Source organism: Cupressus sempervirens, chromosome 6 (assembly GCF_028749045.1).
Source record: "Cupressus sempervirens isolate cs-2001-9-10 chromosome 6, ASM2874904v1, whole genome shotgun sequence".
In the NCBI taxonomy this organism is placed as follows: Eukaryota; Viridiplantae; Streptophyta; class Pinopsida; order Cupressales; family Cupressaceae; genus Cupressus; species Cupressus sempervirens.
Window position 1 is genome coordinate 378888757 of NC_143123.1, and position 20011 is coordinate 378908767.

At 37.7% G+C, this 20011-nt stretch overlaps 1 protein-coding gene across 3 annotated transcripts in view; it reads right to left on the reverse strand.

Annotated features, from left to right (window-relative positions):
• The window catches only part of LOC149552640 (ubiquitin-protein ligase), a 249298-nt gene that overhangs the window by 136168 nt on the left and 93119 nt on the right, over positions 1 to 20011 (reverse strand). For all 3 annotated transcript variants that reach the window (XM_089788214.1, XM_089788217.1, XM_089788215.1), the window contains 2 exons: positions 19312 to 19348; positions 18939 to 19078 (listed from right to left, as the gene is read on the reverse strand). In XM_089788214.1, coding sequence (XP_089644340.1) covers positions 18939 to 19078; positions 19312 to 19348 — 177 coding nt within the window. The remainder of the gene's footprint in view (positions 1 to 18938; positions 19079 to 19311; positions 19349 to 20011) is intronic.

The window sequence follows — 20011 nt, forward strand, 5'->3', positions numbered from 1 at the left end:
AAGAAGTTGGCGGAGAACAAAATATCCAAAGAACAAAATGGACACAAAGGGGACTCAATATCCGGTAAGCCACACCCTCAACCAGCACGCTCTCGAGCTTCCATGCCGACTTTCCCACCACGGACGAAAGCACATTTCGAGGAAAGACTACCAACTTTCGAAGAGATAAGAGAGGACTGGAGGAATGCAAACCTTGAAGAGGAAATTTCCTACAAAGATTATGCAAATTTGAGGATGAGATACTCGGGAGGCAGAAACAAAGGGGGATACTTTAACAATGATCTGAGGAGAAAATTGAGTAAGGTGAATCTGTCTCCATTTGACAGATCGGGTTCCATTTCAGCACAAGCATGGGTGATAAAAGCCGATACCTACTTCCAACTGAATCCTATGCCTGAAGAAGAAGCTATCAAATTTGTTGCGTTGCACTTGGAAGGAGTTGTGCATGAATGGTGGCACCACGGCACCATCACATTAGGGCATGATCAAATAAAGACCTATGCGAAATTTACGGAGAGATTAATAGAACGATTCGATGGGAAAGACCCTGAGCTCAATTTCAAAGATCTGGCACAACTGAGGCAAATTGGATCCGTAGATCAATTCATTGCAGAATTTCAGAGGCTTTCTATGTTGGTCATGGACATCTCTGAAAGAAGGCGGGTCGTGCTCTTTATGGACAGGCTGGCAAAACCACTGAAGGGTTTGGTGAAGGGATTCAATCCATCAACCCTGTTGGAACCAATCAGTAAGGCACGAAGCATGGCATCGTCGTCGGCATCAGCTACATCCTCTCCGAGTCACTCACATCCGAAATCGTCGACGTTTCCAAGGGACAAACCTCCGCCCAATAAGCCGTCATTGGATGCAGCATCCCGACAAGAACTCCGAAGGAAGAAGTTGTGTTTCAATTGCAAGGGGCCTTGGGAGCCTAACCACCGATGCCTCGGAAAGGGGAAGATCCATTACATCGAGGTAATGTCCGATGAAGAGGACAAACAGGAACAAGAGGAAATGCCAGTGGAAGATATCCAACCTAGTAGTGACACCAACATGGCCAACTTTAACCGTACAAAGAGGATTGCCGCGCATTGGTACAATGCAAAGGATCCATTACTTTGGTTGGCAGTCCGAGGTGCACAATTTTCCGAGTGTGGGGTACCCTTCAAGGACAAAGGGTCACGATGATGTTGGATAGCGAAGCTACTTTGAACTTCATAAACTCATCCTTGGTAAAGCATAGAAGTCTTCCTAAGGAAGCACACACAGGCTTTCAGGTCAAGGTTGCCGAAGGGACTTTCCTGCCCTACATGCACCTTGTTCCTCAACTGAGCATCACAATGGCGAATCACACAGTGATGGAGGACTTTTTCATAGTGGATCTCACCGACATGGAAGTCATTCTTGGCATACAATGGATGGAGACGCTTGATGAGTACACTTAGAGTTTCAAGCGAATGGACTTCACCTTTGTGGTTGACGGGAAGGTGGTTCTCTAAGGGATGGCAAATGAAGGGCCGAAGGAAGTTTTCGTGCATCGGATGGAGGCAGTCCTGCAGCACGATGATGTTGTGTGGGCTACGCATTGTTTTATCTTGGCGGAACCCATAAAGGGGCACTAAACACCTCCACAGGATAAAGAGCTTTAGAATATTTTAAGTAGGCATGAAAAAGTTTTCATGGATATTCCTCCTGGCATACCACCACATCGAGGGTTTAAACACACAATAGAGTTGGAATCAAGGGAAAAACTAGTCATAACCACACCATACCGCCACCCCAAGAAATTCAAGGATAAGATCAAACGGACGATTCAGGAGTTGCTTGAGAAAGGATGGATTCGTCCCAGCTCTAGCCCGTTCGCATCATCCGTGGTGTTGGTCAAAAAGAAGGATGGATGCACATGTGTGTGGACTATCGCGTGCTGAACAAAAGGACAATAAAGAACAGGTACCCCATCCCGAGGATAGATGAGCTGCTAGATCAACTACATGGCGCGGTCTATTTTTCAAAAATAGATCTCTGTTTCGGATACCATCAGATCCGAATGAGGGAAGAGGATGTGGAGAAAATGGCTTTCCACTACCACTGCAGACACTATGAGTTCCTGGTCATGTCGTTCGGTTTAACCAACACACCTACTACATTCCAATCGTGCATGAACTGCACCTTCAACAAACAGTTGCGTAAGTATCTGTTGGTATTCTTTGATGATCTTCTTATTTATAGCAGGCCATGGGAGGAGCACCTGAAGCATCTGAATGAAGTTCTGAGTATCATGGAGGAACAATCCCTGTTCGCCAAGCAGTCCAAATGTGAGTTTGGTATGACAGAGATATTGTACTCGGGGCATGTCGTCAGTCAATACGGGGTTCAAGTGCATCAGGAGAAGATTCAGGCTATCCTCGACTAGCCTCACCCAAAATCACTCACAGATCTACGAGGGTTCTTCGGATTATGCAGTTACTACAGAAGATTTGTCAAAGGTTTTTCTCAGCTCAGCGCACCTTTAACGGATCTAATGAAGAAAGGGGCTTTCAAGTAGAATGAAGTACAACTCACATTTGATAAGCTAAAAGAGGCCATGAGCACTTGCTCGGTTCTTGCATTGCCTGACTTCACCCAACCATTCAATTTGGAATGCGACGCGTTCGTGGAGGGCATCGAAGCAATTCTGATGTAAGATAGACACCCCATCGCCTATAAGAGCAGGAAGCTTACACCTGTATTCTATTTACGATAAAGAAATGTTGGCCATCGTACATGCACTAATCAAGTTTTGGCAGTATCTGGTTGGTGCCAAGTTTGTTGTCCATATGGATCACAACAATCTGAGATATTTCCTAGAGTAGCAGGACTTGAACAAACAACAACAAAAATGGGTAAGCAAAGTTCAGTGTTTTGATTTTGACATTGAATATGTAAAAGGAAAAAACAATGTTGTTGCAGATACCTTGTCCAGAAAACCCACCATCTGCTCACTAGAACAAATCTCAGCCGATTAGAAGGCACAACTGTTGGTAGAATATTCCAAGAATACGTTTGCCTATGAGATGATGGATGGTCACATCCACGATGATCGGTACAGGGTGGTGGATGACATCATCTATTATAAAGATCAAATCTACCTAGTGCCAGAATCCAAACTGAAGTAGAAGATCCTGAAGGAACTGCACGACTCCCCTCTGGTTGGAAATCCCGACGTCCTTAAGACTTACAGAAGTATGTGGGAGAGATTTTCATGGAAGGGACTGAAAGGGGAAGTGTTGCGGCATGTGAGAGAATGTATAGTTTGCCAACAGAACAAATCCGAACACACCCTTCCTGCCAGAGTGTTACAGCCTTTGCCGATTCCCGAACATAAGTGGGAAAGTGTATCAATGGACTTCATGATAGGTCTTCCCAAGGTGAACGGAAAGGATTGCATCTTCGTGGTGGTTGACAGATTGACAAAGTATGCTCACTTCTTCGCCATCCCCTCGGACCTTCAAGCTACACAAGTCGCAGAACTATTTTTCAGAGAAGTCTTTTACCTGCACAAGTTACCCCGAAACATCGTCGGTGATTGGGATGGACGATTCGTCAATATCTTCTGGACAAAACTGTTTCGGATGGCAAGGACAAAACTATCACCGAGCATGAGTTACCACCCACAGACAGATGGCCAAATGGAAATTGTGAACAAATGGCTCAAAGGCTACCTACGAAACTACGTTTCGGCACAACAACGCGTGTGGGTAAAATGGATCCACCTCGGAGAATATTACTACAATACCACGTATCACATGTCGATCGGGATGGTGTCGTTCAAAGCTCTATACGAGCACGAACCCCTCTCCTTCATCGACACAGTTTTAGACGACAATCGTGCTCCAAGGGCAAAGGATTGGCTTCAGTAGGGACAGGACATACTGAGAAGCTTGAAAGAAAACCTGCAGTAGGCACAAAATCGACAGAAGGTGTACGCTGACAGACATCAAATAGAGAGGAGTTTTGAAGTAGGGGATCTGATCTACCTACGGCTTCAACCATACCGACAGTCTGCCGTAAAGGGAACAGGAAAGGAGAAGCTGAAGCCACATTTTTATGGTCCCTATCATGTGATCCGTCGCATTGGTGAGGTAGCGTACGAACTGGACCTTCCGGAGGGTAGCTGTATTCACAATGTCTTCCATGTTTCTTGTCTGAAGAAGGCTATCGGGCAAAATGTCACATCACTGCCGACCTTCTGCCACTCAGTGAGGAAGGGAAGCTCATTCTGGAACCTGTTGAGATTCTTGAAGTACGTGAAATGGTCCTATGGAACCGCACAGTGAGAGAGTACTTGGTAAGTTGGCGACACCTATTGTTGGACGACGCAATGTGGGAAGGCGAGCACATCCTCCAACACCCAGCATTGCACTTGCTTGAGGACAAGCAAATTTTAGGATGGGAGGACTGTAATGTCCTGTTATAAAATAAATGATTTAATCTTTGTAACGGGCCGATTGATTTATTTTATCTCGAACCCATTTTATTTTGTTTTGTTTTTGTAGTTTGTGTCACTGTCGACTAACCTTGTACACCCTCGGAAAGCTTTTCCCAATGGGTTTTTAAGCACGGCTCGTAGTAGTCTGTAGGCATGCTTTTGGATTATATCTCTCTGTACTATGGATTCCTGTTGGAGTTCAACTATTGTTGGTCATTTCGGAAGTGAAAGACCTTCCCTTTTTGGTTGGCGTGGTTTCGGTGGCACTCAACCCTCACCCTATTCCATTGGTGTTCATCTCTGTGTATCTGGCAAATCGAAGTATTATCTTCTGGTGGTAATCAATATTCGCATTTGACTCTCTTTCCTACTGTGTAGCTTAATCAATATTCTGTGTATGTACATGTAACATTGTGTTCTTGTCACTGTGTGATTTCGTTCTGCTCAACTCTCCATCTGTCCAGACTTCCCTCATCTTCCATCCATCCGTACATCTCTGAATTCCCAATTAAGTCATCGTACGGCTTCCTACTCTAACAGTATGGAATACCTTGCTCCTGAAACACACCCCGTACGAACTGCTTACCGTACGCCCAGCTCATACCAAGATTGTACGGACTACTAAGACACCATACGGCAATTGTATTGCCACCGTATGGACCTCCCTTCACCGTACAACTACTAAGTCATTCACCGTACGCCTTCTTCAAACACAGTCGTACATTAATCTCCACTGTACGGACTTGTTGAGGATTGCTTTATACAACTCAAGACATACCAAATGCCATCTGCCATCAACTGTACGGCCAATCTTCTGCCCTCCTGTGTGCCTACATCCATATTCAGGTGATCTTCCATGGAATTCCAACATTTTCGAATATAGAGAGACATAGGAACATTACACTCTGCTTACAAGATCTTGTTGTCCATATCTTTTGTCATCTTCCTTTGACCATCTTGCATTTTCAAGCCAAACCTTGTTGCTCATGAAATCTCTTTCTTTATATGCCTTGCTCTGTTGTATTGTGATGGTGATTATAGCTACCTTTTGTTGGGTGGATATTTTGCAAACGACAGTTTTTGGGTAAAATCCAATCGCAAAAAAGGATGACCAGCCATAGCGTGTGAGACAAAGTCTCTCCTGCATTAAAGGGAAGGCTCCACCTTCTCATCGTTTCTTGGATCAACTCAAGGTAAGCAAGAAGTTGAGAGATTTTGTAAGAAGTGTTACCAATATTCTTTCCTCTTAGCTTTCAGGAAAGAATCCACTTACTCGTGGAGGGAGTGATGAGCAAGATCAAATCTCTAACTACACTTCTATCTAATAGTTAGAAATTGTGATACCGATAAACCAACACTAACTCAAAGGTTAGCTGAAAGCATACCAGTTTGGCTCTAAGTCTTATTTTAATCTATTCTATAAGAATAGCCTCTACCATTGTGGCACAAAGACTTCCAAAAGTAGGGAATTCTAACTATTTTTCGTGAATTTGAGATGTTAATACAAGCTACAACCAAAGCTCCTAGTCCATGTATTGCCACAACTGCTCCCAGTCAAATCTTTGACTCCAATTGCTTCTTAAATTATTATCCTCTATTATTGAACACACAATAATAACATGAATCAAAGACAATAGGCACAAATTGCAATCAAAGCTTCTAATTTACTCTATCACAATTGCTTCCAGTTAAAAGTTTGAATCCAATTGCTTCATTTACTCACTTTTCTCCCAACTTCGTACTACACAATCAAAGTTATGGTTGCACAAATGTGGCAGAGCTTTCTTGCATACAACAAAAGATGATTTTACAATGAGTGGGCACTCCTTTATATAGGCAAAGGAGTTGAGTAAATAGTGGAGGAAAGAGTGGTAGCAACTCAACCAACTTTGACCCGATCTAACTAATGAGAGAAATTATTGGGTTACATGCAACTCGCACTACATGTAATTACATCTTTTCATGCAAGGCATTTTCTTCAATTACAAACATGAAAGAAGAAGAAAGATAGAAGAGAATTGAAACAATCCTAGGGATTGTTTTGAAGGACCTTGTACCTGGGGATGCAATCCCGGATGATCACAAGATCAACAGTTCCTCTATTTTGTGTTACTACATTCACCTTGATAACCTTGGCCTTGTGTCTTTTGATAGCCTCTGACTCTCTTTGACGAATTGTCTACTATTATTTGAAAACTTGATGTGATCAAACTTTTCTTGCTCAAGTTGTCGTGAATTCTCCTTTGTAGATTGGCACATTCTAGAATCTCTGACACTTTGAAAACCTTCTTGATGATGTTCGGATGTAAACTCAGAATAACTTTCCATCAGCACCTTACACTTGTTTTTTTTTTTTTTTTAAACACGGTGCCTAGTGCATTACAAACTCAAGTTGAAGATCAAATGAATTACTGCTTCTTGAGAATCAAAACATTTCTTGTCGGAAAAGCATATGTATTTGGATGGAAAACAGTAGGTGAAGTGAGAATGGAAGGGGATGGGTATGCTTTAAGACGTGAAGGTGGGACGCATGGGAATCCGTGTGAATGAAAACTCTTGATTTTTAAAAAAGTAACTTGGGCTTTCAAGATATTATTGCACCAAAAGCAGATTACATGTATATGCAACATATAATGAGAAACAGAAAGTGAGATGAGATGTGAATGTAGATGGAGGATGAACTTACATGTAAGTGCATGTGAAGGATGAGATGGCATGGAAAGATGAAAATGGAATGTGATGATGCTCTTGCACGAAATGGAAGATGGAGTGAAGTGAAACATGACCAAGTTCTTGGGAAAGAACTTGCAACTTCTCCAAAATGAAGAAAAAATGAAAAGTAAACACATAAAACACAAAAAAAATACTTCAAAAGAAGAAAGTACCTTTGTCAAAAGACTCAACCATGTCAACAAGCAAAACACTTCAACATGCAATTTCGAATTTGGGAGTTGAGAAAAAAATCAAAAACATGAAAATGAACCATTTCATCACTTTTAAAGGAAAAATACACTTTCCATGGCAACAAAATCAACAAGTGTAAAACATCAAGCTAAAATATGCATAGAATCAGTAAGATAAGCATGAATTTAATTAGCAAGAAGGAAAATGTCTACTTACTTGATAATCAAAAAGCCAAAATAGCAATATCATTTAATACGTAATATTTACTAGAGCATTTGATTTAAATATCAAAAATTAAATTGCACTATATAGTTATTTAAGTGAAAAATCAAAAAGCAAACTCAACTTAAAAATATAGCATAAAGTGCATTACAACTACTTTAAGTGAAAATTAAAATGATAAAGTGACTTAAAAACATAACAGAAAGTGAATTTAAGTTGTATTTTTCAAAAAGAGAATGTCAAATTAAAAATATAACATAATATTTTTAATTTGTGCAGTTGCATCAAAAAAGTCCACTTTTTGGGCACTAAATTGGTCATATCTTTTCACTGACAATTACGATTAAGGCCCAAGTTAGATCAAATCGAAGAGAGCCAACAAACTCAAAGTCAACAACGAGGAAAAGGACATTAAAGGCTTCAAAAATCAAGCATAGGCTCGACAAACAGAAAAATGAAAAACACTTGACGAAAGCTTTCAGTAAAAGAGTTTATTATATCAATTGATACTGACTGGTTGATCAATACTAACCAATTAAATAATAAACTAAACTCGAAAAAATGCGAAACTGATTTGAAAAAGTTTCATACTGTTGCCTACATTTTGTGGTGACAAAATACAGGACAACACCTTCTAAATGCATTACACTTGCATCCATACTTGGCTGCTCCTCTACTAGATGGCATTGCTCCTTTAGACTGAAATTCTTGAAACTCTTTGAATGCGCTTCCTCAAAATATGTAATGCTCTTACTGCAATCATGGAGTTTAAAGTCATCCTTTACACTCTTTGTGACAATCATTGATTACATGAGAATGATTTTTGCTCATCTAATATATCAGCTACATCTCTGTTTATTGCAGCCACCATGATTTTACATTTGATGCTCCATAGTACCATACAATACTTGTAATGTTCCTGTAGCGGCTATCATTTGAATTCCTGCAGCATGCTATCTTTGCATCGAAAATTGATATCTCTTCTTTGCTTTGAATAGCTGATCATGTTATGCAATGGAAATTGAATTTAGAGCTACATAATTATTATTGTTGACATGTTGGGCTCAACCCTTGTGGGAGTCCATTTGACCCAACATGTCGATAAATAATAACTTTGTTGTTGCTCTTGTACATGAAACAAACCTGTCAGATAAAACAAGCATATGGATCTTGCTTTGATAACTCTTGCTTCTCAAATATCCATGACACTAGCTAAAATTATGCATGTGAGGCTTAGATTGTACATTTGCAAATGTGTGTATATGTAGTGTGTGATCACTCATGACACGTCATTACTTAGATCTAGGAGATCTAATGTCATCTCTTCTTTCAAATGCAAATAATTTAGGAGCAGCAGGGATGCAAGGCAAACTTGAGGGCTGAAGCTTGAAATTGAAGGCTGAAAACTGTCTATATAAAGAAGGCTCGTAGGGTTGTCTACAACAGTTTTGGGTGATTATTGGTGGCTCTGGCTCATAGAAAAACACCCATGTGACTTCGCATGTTGTATTTCTGAAATTTGTAATTCTATAATTTTGGAGCTAATAAGAAGCCTATTTTTTGGTCTTGCAAATTGTTGTTGTTTCTCTATTTCTGTTATTTCTTTGTGGTATAAAGGGAAGCACCCTTCATCACTTTCGTGCTATATAAGATTTGATTAAAGATGTGTAAATGTAAATGTGCAATTGAGCTAACTGATTTAATGAGAAGAGTAAGATAGATCTAGGTGCTAAATGTATGCAACTAGCCTGATTAAGATATGAAAATAGGTCTAGACTAAAAAGTGAAATAAATTAAAGTACTCACCTCAAAATGTGTAGAGGAATTATGTTTTTTTGCACTGAAAATTGCAGATCTGAACTTGTGAGGGAACTTTTGAAGTGATTACAACAGAAAACCCAGAAAAAGTTGTTTTTCTCAAGGCTTTAAAGAAGATGTCGACCTAGTGGTAATGTGTCTAGATGCTTTACAACGAATTTGTTGTGTTTTTGGGACACAATAGGAAAGTCAAACCAACTTCTTCGGAAATGTTTCAGTGAATGATTTCCAAATCTGTGGTCCCAATTCTGCTATCCTATTCCTGTGTATAGTAAAACTTGTTTTTTGTTTTGGGTAGATGAGGACTTGCCTTATTCAAGCCCTTCTTTGATGAATCAATCTTGAAATTGAAACATAAATATGTAAAGAAAAGCAAGAAAAATGTAAGTGTTCACCTTGCTTGTAGAAACCCTTGTCAATAAGGACTTGTGATGTCTGTATGTTATAGATGTTGAATTTGCAATGAAGGATGTAGGAAATCTCCACAAATGCACTAGATCTACCAAAACAACATCATCGAGTCATGGATGTAAATATGCATCAATGAAGAAGATAATGAATGCCTCAATGCAGATCTCCTCTCTTGATGGCCAACAAAATGTTAGATCTTGAAGAGGAAATGTTCACAAAAGATCCTTGAACCTTTGAAGGTCTTGAATGCTTGATGAAAATCTACCTGCTTGAACGATTGAGCTTGCACACACAATTGCTATAATGGATGTGGATGTGAAACTAAGGTGCCTAGGCTTCTTTTTATACTAATCTTCGAACGCAAAAACAAATGAAAGGTTAGTAAAACCAGCAAAGGATGTAGAAGTTGTCATGAAAGGTGGTGCGTAAGTGGGAACGCTAGGAATAGTAGTGAAAATAGGAATGGAAGGTTCAACGATTGTAGAAGGAGTGTATTCTAAATCTTGAGTACATTTCGTCAAAGGCTTAGCATGAGTGTTAATAAGGTGAGATATGCCACGCAGGATAGAAACATTATTTTCACCATGAGTGATAAGCTTCTTAATATCCTCAATAGCGACAACACTATTGGGATTTTGGTTCTCTTGCACAAGCCAATGTTCCAATTTATCAAACTCATGAGAGAGCATAAACTTGAGAAGTAACTCTTAAGGCTTCATCTTGAAAAGAGTGAGAAGAGTTATGTCCCATGATAGGATTGAGATCTTGAGGAAAAATATTAGTATCATCATGGATCCTAGGACGAAAAGAGGAATCATGGTCACAAGATGTCATGAGTCTATGGCTTCTCCTAACAAGAATGCTAGAGGTTGGACTTAACGTAATGAAGCTCATAAAAAAGATCACACAAGGAATTTCTAATGAACTCTAAGCATACAAATATCAAGATAACAAGGAGCATAAAAAGAGAGATCTAACCACACAATATAGCTAAATCTAACTCCAAAATTAAAAATAAGAGATGCATTTGGTTCACCAAAAGAAGGTTAACACTTAATTGAAAAAGGTAGATCAAAGGATCTAACTCCAAATTCAAAAGGAAGGGACGCATTGGGTTCACCAAAATGTTTAAAGGGAAAATGGATGGGGCTAATCAATGCAATTAATTAATCTATGCCAGGTGAATTCATTAACTAACAATTTCCACACAAACATTCAATACAAGAGAAAGAGGGGATCCCAAACATAGTGCTCAATGTAATTCAAGTTAGATTAGCAAAACCTAAAGGAATTAAGGGATGTTGATGCTAAACTCAAATTACATCAAAGAAAGGGATGTTGATGCTAAACTCAAATTATATCAAAGAAGTATGCAAGCAAATCCTCTTTCATGCAATGTAGGATTTGATAAAAGATGTGTAAATGTAAATGTGCAAGTGAACTAATTGATTTAATGAGAAGAGTAAGATAGATCTAGATGCTAAATGCATGCAGCTAGCCCAATTAAGATATGAAAATAGACCTAGACTAAAAAGTAAAATGAATGATAAAGTACTCGCCTTAAAATGTGTGGATCAATATTCCTTTTTGCTTTGAAAATTGCAGATCTAAACCTATAAAGGAACTTTTGACTACAGATTCGCAATCACAACTGAAAACCTAGAAAATGTTGTTTTCCTCAAGGCCTCAAAAAGACATCGACTAGGTGCTAATGTGTCCAAACACTTTACAATGAAGTTGCCTTGTTCCTAAGACACAGTAGCAAAGTTGACCCAACTTCTTCGGAAATGTTTTGACAAATGATCCAAATTTGTGGTCGCAATTCTACTATCCTTCTCCTGTGCAAAGTACAACTTGTTTTTTGTTTGGGGTGGATGAGGACTTGCCTTGGTTAGTCCTAGACTAAGGATTCAACCTTCAAATTAAAATGTAAATATGTAAAGGAAAGCAAGCCAAATGTAAGTATTCACCTTGCTTGTAGAAACCCTTGTCGGTAAGGACTTGCAATGCTTGTATGTTATATAGATGTTGAATTTTCAATGAAGGATGTAGCGAATCTCCACAAATGCAATGGATCTACCAAAACCACATCATGGAGCTATAGATGTAAATGTGCATTAATGAAGAAGATAATGAATGCCTCAATGTAGAACTCCTCCCTTGATGGCCAACAAAACATTAAATCTTGAAGAGCAAATGATCACGAAAGATCCTTGAATGTTTAATGAAAATTTGCTTACTTGAATGCTTGAGTTTGCACATGGGATTCCTATGATGAATGAGTGTGTGAAAAGGAAGTGCTTAGGCTTCATTTTATACTAGTTTTTGGACAGGAAAACAAAGGAAGCCGACAGGGTCACCCGATTTTACAATTTACAACCATAAAAAAAAATGGCTCTAAGATTTAAAATCCTAGGGAAATAGGTTGACCTAGGCCGGCCCGTTCCAGAAGAGCTTGACCTAAGTCAACCTATTCTAGGGTTGGCCCACAAGGAGCCATCCCAAAGGTCTCAAAAACTACTTTAGTGAAAACAAAAGATATGGGGCAAAACAGGATAAATAGATGATTAAGCACGAATCCATCCATAGTCCATAAAGTCACTAAAGGGTGAGAGGTATAAGGTCTTAAATGATAAGTTCTTCTATTTTAAGATAGTACAATGACACTTCATTCCCAAGCCTCCACACTAGACCTTTGTTATTGCTAAGCAGTACCCTCGATGTACTATGACTATTTGATGTGCTTGATCGTAGTTGGATAGTGGATATCATGTTGAGTGTTCTCCATGTATGACTGCATTTTGTACTTGTGTACTATATTGAAACTTGTGATGTCCTATGAGTTATGTATTTGATTGGTGTGGTTTAGCCACTCCCTGCTTGCTTGTATTCCTTTTTACCTATGATTAGGTTACTATCTCCATGAGCATAGTGGGTTGGGCTTGCGGGATCCAAATGGTTGGGAAGCATTGCTAACTATATTGGGGACTAATGAATAGGTATGAACTTCCTCCAACTACAGGATTTGGAGCTTGTGTGCTCACTCTCTTCATTGCATATATATTTGATGTTGCAAGCATTAATGTTGATCTAGCCTTGTATGGTTACGCAATTGAGTGGATGATGCCTCGATATGTATGTATTTGATAATCCCCGATGTGGAGCTAGCTTTCTTTTCACATTGTATGTTGGTGTCGACATACCTACTCTTTTGTTGTTAGAGAATCCTATAGTTACATGTTTTGGAAACAATGACTATCCGTTTAGAACTGTACTTAATTCAAATGGATGGGGACTTTTGATGTCTTAAGATGGTTTTAGGTTCATCATAAACCCCATAAACATCAATAACAAAATGCCTATAAACATGCATTAAAAACCCACCTATGCTCATAAGAAGTTGTTTTTTAAGTCAATTGCAAATTCTTAAAAGAAAATTTTACAGTGTAGTCAGGCTTAAACTCAATTTAAAGTGCTCATAAGTCATTGTTTCTTTTATTTAAACTTATTTTAAAGTGCTTGCAAATAAAATGTTAAACCCCAATTTTCTTCCTAACTCCTTGGGTTGCATGTTTTGTTTAAAAATAGTGTGATGTAGTTGAGCTTTTACATCCCAGCTAGATAAGCATTATTTTGAACTCCAAAAACTCTTGCAACATGGCGGCAAAACCACGACTCCTCTAGACTCAACAATTATTGGCTTTGTTAAAGCGCCCAACATGTAATTTGTATAAAAAGCCCAATTATATGTTGAATATTTCTTTTTTTTAAAAGATGCTATGTCTTTTATGAAGCACAACTTCTTGATTGTTGTTTCTCATCAATACCAGTGCTTATAACATGGTTTTGAAAGCCCGACCAAGGCAGAAGCAAAACATTTTTGAATGGAACAAAATTATTTCAAGTTGAGGTGTTGTTAAGAAAGCCTGATTACTTGTTTTACTTGATACAAACTTCATTTTTCTTCTTGAGTGTTGTTTCTAAGCGGCATTACAAGTCGGCTCGTAATCATCAGCTAGAAACCTGGTTTTGGTGTTGAACAAGTCCAAAGAGGTTTCTATTTTCTTGCGTTTTGACTGACATACTTGGCCATTTGTCAAGAGGCTATCATGGCCTAAAAATGTATTGACTGTTGAGGGTATTTGAGCAAGTTTATGTTCCTTTATTGGCAGGATCTGTAGATCTTTTCCCAAATTTTACAGCAGTGATTCTGGGGTTTCCTTCTAAGATTTTGAAGGTTGCTTTTGTCCCAGCTGCCTTGCTATCATGTTTTTTAGCAATTTTTCTACATTGTTGCTGATTCAAAAGAGGATTCTTGTCTTTGAAGTTTTGAGAGTATTGTCTTCAAAAACAATATATGTTCTTCACCAAACTGATGCAAATTGAAAGGCAAGACTTCCCCCAAAGAAAGAACTTCAAAAATTCATATTTTCCTCACTTGCAAACAGAATTAAGAAATTTGTTTGTGAGTTCTTCCCTTTACATGGAAGAGGGCTTTAAAGACTTGATTGCAAGTATTTTCCAAATGCAAATGAAATCTCTTTCTGACCTGCAAGTGAGCTTTAAAAACCCGATTGCATGCAATAAACCTTTCCAAATTGACTTGTAATTGGATTTCAAAACCCCACTTACAAGTAAGAGATATCCCCTCTTGTAGGTATATGCACTTGCACCTCATTTTGACACCAAATATTTGCATGTCACTCACCTATAGTGCTGAAGAAACACCCCGAAATTCATCATCTCCACCATTTAAAAATTTCATTCCTTCTATTTTCCCTCAATTGGTTTGATTGTCCAACATGCACAGTTCCATATTCAAAAGTTTACTTTGGAAGAAAGTTCCATGGTTTCTCCTATTTGCACGTATAATCTACCCAATCAACATATCAAGGAATTGATCTTATTTTCCAAACAAATTCCAAAACTAAAGAATGACACGAAGCAAGACCAATCACATGATATAGCCATTGAAAGAGAGGGATGTGTGATGGAATGATTAAGGGCATAGAATGCTTTCAAGGCAAAGATGGAAAGAAATATGGAAAGGTACTTTTCTAGGAATGACCATTACAATGCAGAACAATCAAGGGTGCAGGTTCCTGTTCTAGTTCAAGATAGGTTCACCAAATCTGAGTACTTCAATCACAGAGCATACTGTAGCAGCATAAGGAATGTGACAAAACATGATGTAATAGAAGTCATGTATTATCGAGCACTTAATATAATTTTCATTATGCATTTGTAATTTCGTTTTGGCAAATTACATATAATATAAAAAACAAGATGTAATTGCATGTGATAGTATCACTGCAAAGTTATAACATGCAATCACATTGCAGGATATCAGGACTTGCAATGTTGAACAAGTCAACTATAGGTAGCTAGTTGTTGAATAAGTCTCAATCAGTTGGGTTTCTCCCACTTTTCTCTCCCATCCCCTCACATATAAATAAAGGATGGTGCTCATTGTACTATTCATCTTTTGGAAAATGTGAGAAAACTTTGCCAATTTGTATATCCACTCTAAGGCTTTTTGCTTGGATATAAATTATATTGCTTTCAATAAAAGAGGCAACTTGCTTTCAAACTGTGTTGATTCAAGGTGTTATGTTATGACATTTTCAAAATATTGAGTGTGAGTTTCATGCTTTGTTCAATAGGAACTTGAATTCAACCTTATAGACTTGAGTTGCATATTGCATTTAAAGTCATAGTTCAATTTGAGTTTTTGGAGACTTTGTGGTGTATAAGAGCAAATTGATATAGATGATAGTGGCTTAAACTACTTAAGGCTAAAAGACTTAGTGCCTTAGTGCTAAGTAATTTCATAGAGTTTAGTGAGTACTTGGTAAGAGACTTTGTGTCTTAACATTTACTCAAGTTATTAAATCTTCATTCAAGATGAGTGCAAAAGACTTTGGGTTTCTGCAACTGTTTCACCCATATAAAGTATATTGATGTCTTATGTGTTTTTCTTACATCAACTCACAGGATATTGATATTATCGTAGCAATTGGAGCTTTTTGTTAAGTTTTAGTGTTGTTCATAATTTTTTTGCAAAATCATTCTTGAAAAAAGAGGAATAGGTTAAGAGAACCGCTCTATTTTGCAATTTCCAATTAAGTCTCTGTTGGAGCCTCCTACTGTAAGAAGGGAGCCTCCCCTATCGCTAAGAGGAGAGAGTAATCTCACGTGACGTTGACTAAAGTTATAATTTTGCAAGTTGTGGTCACAGTGACTTAAAAAACTTCTAGCCAACACAAACTTATTGCAATTTCCACTCCCATACTTGAATTCACCAATTATCTTCTCTAGACGATGTGGCCGTCAAATGGAATAGGAAAGGACGTTTTTCTTCAATGTGTGCAGAGGGAATGGAGGTCGTACGGCTTGGGTGTACAGTGTGTCAAAGACAAGGGCAAATGTAGGTCGTTCAGTACTAGGAAGTTGATCGTACTTCAGCTTTGTAAAGCCTTACAATATGAAAGAGATGGCCGTACGGATGCTACAATGGGAGGGTAATGGAAAGGAGTTAAAAGGCCATACGGTTAAGGATACAATGATGGGTGGTGAGAGTCGAGTTGGCCGTACGGGGAGTGGAAAGAGAAGTACGACGACATGGTAGGGGTAAGAATGGTGTGCGGAATGAGGACTTAGTAGGCCGTACGGTGAGGGAATTAGAGGAAGCAAGGAAGGTACAAGGGTGTGGTAGAAAAGGTGTGGGAGAATGAATATCGTATGGGCAACGAGAGAGCCGTACGAAAGTGTCCGGATACCACAAGATACAACAATGAATGACAGTTTGTTCATACAAAACACAAATAGATTAGATATAAGATTAGAAACTTGAATATGAATAATTCCTTCAATATGTGCCAAAAGATAGTGCTCCGATTTGCCAGATTCGAGCGAAGTAATACATGCAACAACGGAATAGGGTGAGGATTGAATCCCACCGAACCCGCATGAGCCAAATAGGGAAGATCTTTCACTTCCAAAATGGCGAACAATCCAGAACTCCAACAGGAATTCGCAATACATAGAAAATAATCCAAAAGCATGCTAAAGACTACCTACAAGCCGTGCTTAAATACTAGTTGGGAAACTTTCTGAGGGTGTACAAAGATAGCGAATGGAAACACAAACTATGGAAATAAAAATAAAAATGGGTCCAAGATACATAAAATCAATTGGCCTATTACAATAGTTTGATAAATGATTTATTTTATAACGGGAACATTACACTTATAAACAAGTCCCTCAAATACAAAAATCTAATGATAGTTGATGTTGAGCTCTACAATGGAAACTAATATTCAGCTTAAACAGTTATGAAACTTATGTTTGTAATTTATTCTACTCATGCTTTGTATTGACAAAAATATCTCTGTCGAGACTTCAGTTGTAGCTTAAAGGTTTAGTTATCTAATTATTGTAAGGTTCAGCTATCTAATTGTTGAAAACGTGCTTCCATCTATTTAAATCTTTCATTTGCTTTTCCTTCAAGTCTTTGTTTGCAATAAATTATTCTTTTCTCTATTTAGCTAGTAAGAAGTTATGTTTATTTCTGATTGAATTATTTGATTCCCTTAAATATATGAAAATCATGTCTACGAGAATTGACTATTAGCAATATAGCACATGCAGCTGGTTCAAAAAGCATATCCATTTAGTGATTATCATTTCTGCAAAATTGTTGTTCTCCACCCCCTTTAAAATATTTTTGTGTGTGCATGTGTATATAATTTATCTAGGTCTAGGGTTAGCTTCAGGTTTTCTGGGTCTCAAGAAACTTCTCCTTCCATATTGAGGAATGATTCTACCATATGTACTGTTCCATTTTATACTGTCTAACAAGAGATAAATTAAATGCTAACAAAACATATACGGACTTGGGATGCAATGACTTAGGCACTAGGTTGAGTGATAGAGTTGGGGTGCTGACCATTAACAATAATCTAGAATGTTGGTGCTTGATTGCAAGAAACAATTGATTAATCCTAACTTTTTGATACTTTCCCTAGTTAAATTTGCATTGCAAGTCTTTGTTTGCAATGAAATATTTTTTTCTCTATTTAGCTAGTAAGAAGTTATGTTCATTTGTGACTGAATTATTTGATTCCATTAAATATATGAAAATCGTGTCTATGAGAATTGAATATTAGCAATATAGCACATGCAGCTGGTTAAAAAGGCATATCCATTTAGTGATTATCAATTTCTGCAAAATCATTGTTCTCCACCCCCTTTAAAATCTTATAGTGTGTGAATGTGTATTAAATCTATCTAGTCTACGGTTAGCTTCAGGTTTGGTTGTGTCTCAGGGAACTTCTCCTTCCATATTGAAGAATGATTCTACCATATGTACTGTTCCATTTTATATTGTCTAACAAGAGAAAAATTAAATGCTAACAAAACATATACGGACTTGGATGCAATGACTTAGGCACTAGGTTGAGTGATAGGGTTGGGGTGCTGACCATTTATGATAATCTAGAGAGTTGGTGCTTGATTGCAAGAAACAATTGATTGGACAATGCAAGCATTGAATCCTAACTTTTGATACTTTCCCTAGTTAAATTTGCATTGCATTCATCAAATGCTTGAAGATGTCTAACATCATTACCAAACCCAGCCTATTTCGAGTATGGAGAGAATGTAAATACTCTTGGACACTCTAGTATTGTCAAAGATATGCCCATTCAGAAAAAAATAAAGATTGTGGAGAGACAAATAATCTATGGCAAAACAAAAAGAATTTGGGAGTAATGATTTTTTAAATGGTTTTACTGGCTTTTACATACCATCTTACACAAAGTAATTGGATGGTATCCTCGATTTTGTCTAAGCTCGGCTTTACACAATTTTGGCACTAACAATAAATGAGTCAGGAAGTTGCTTTATTCAAACAGCAGCTGGTTCCTTGTAAATTCATTGATGACCTTGGGCAGCTCATGCTTTATGTAAGAGAAATTCTTCATTACAGATGACAAAGAATAAGGATAAGAAACTTAAAAGGCAGAAGTCATCATAATAGATAGATTTCAGATAAGGATTCTTACTGTTAATTGTAAATCCTTGAGCAGTTAAACAAAAGAAGCTAATTCTATACCTCAGAGTATTGAGTCAGTCGAAGTCTGAATAGCTCAGGATCCTCAAATTGGATGTCAGAATAGTTACTTGATATTTGATCAAACATAACAATTTCTTGAAGAGCTGCCACCATAGAAGGATAATCTCTCCATAAGCGACCTGCAATAATAGTAGCATAGTCAATTTACTCAGACTAGCCAAAAACATGTTTGATAACAAATCACTTATACTTCTCATTTTAATCTAAGCCAACTATTTATATATGCAGGATATGTATATTCTTAGCACTGATATTGATTATAGTTTAAAATACTCCAAAAAACATACTTTCATCTGAAACTCAGAACCTATTCAAATGGTTTTTGGTAAGTAAAGGAATATGTATGACAAACCTAGAATAAACTCCAATGGGAGAAGACAAACTCGAACCTGTTACATAAAAATTCACAAAGATTAAAATAAAACATTGGAGAATTCTTGAAGAAAATGAATCTTTGATGGAATATCGGAAATACAAATGTACATATCTCCATTACACATATTGCACCTAATGCTGGAAGCCAGGAGCTGAACTGTTGAAGAAAAATTCTCAATAAAATGCAAAACAATAAAAGTCCAGAAGACATTGCATGTGAATCAGATGAAAAAGACATGATAACTTTGAATAGGAAACCAAACTCCCATTCGAAATAACTCTACACACCAAACCCAATATCAGCTAAAGTTGTTCAATGGATGCCAGTCATTTGAAAATATCGAAATTTCATCTTTTTGCTTATGGATTTGTTTCATAGTTATGCCTTCCCTATCTAATAGTATTGATATGTACATCATCCTAAAACTATTTAGTATTCCTCTCACTCTTCTATGGTGCATCTTCCAACCCTGGAAGCTAGCAAGGAAGTCCCAGAACCAAAGACGAGGTTATTGTTACAAGATTCAAGAAGAGTTGGCAGATTAACAGATTTTCGGATGATTCATTGATAAACAGAAGAACAAATGTGTTCCTTATAAAGAATTACAAGGACGTTGTTTCTTTTAGAAACAACGTAGACTTAAGACGGAATTAGAAACAAAACTAGAGACAGGATA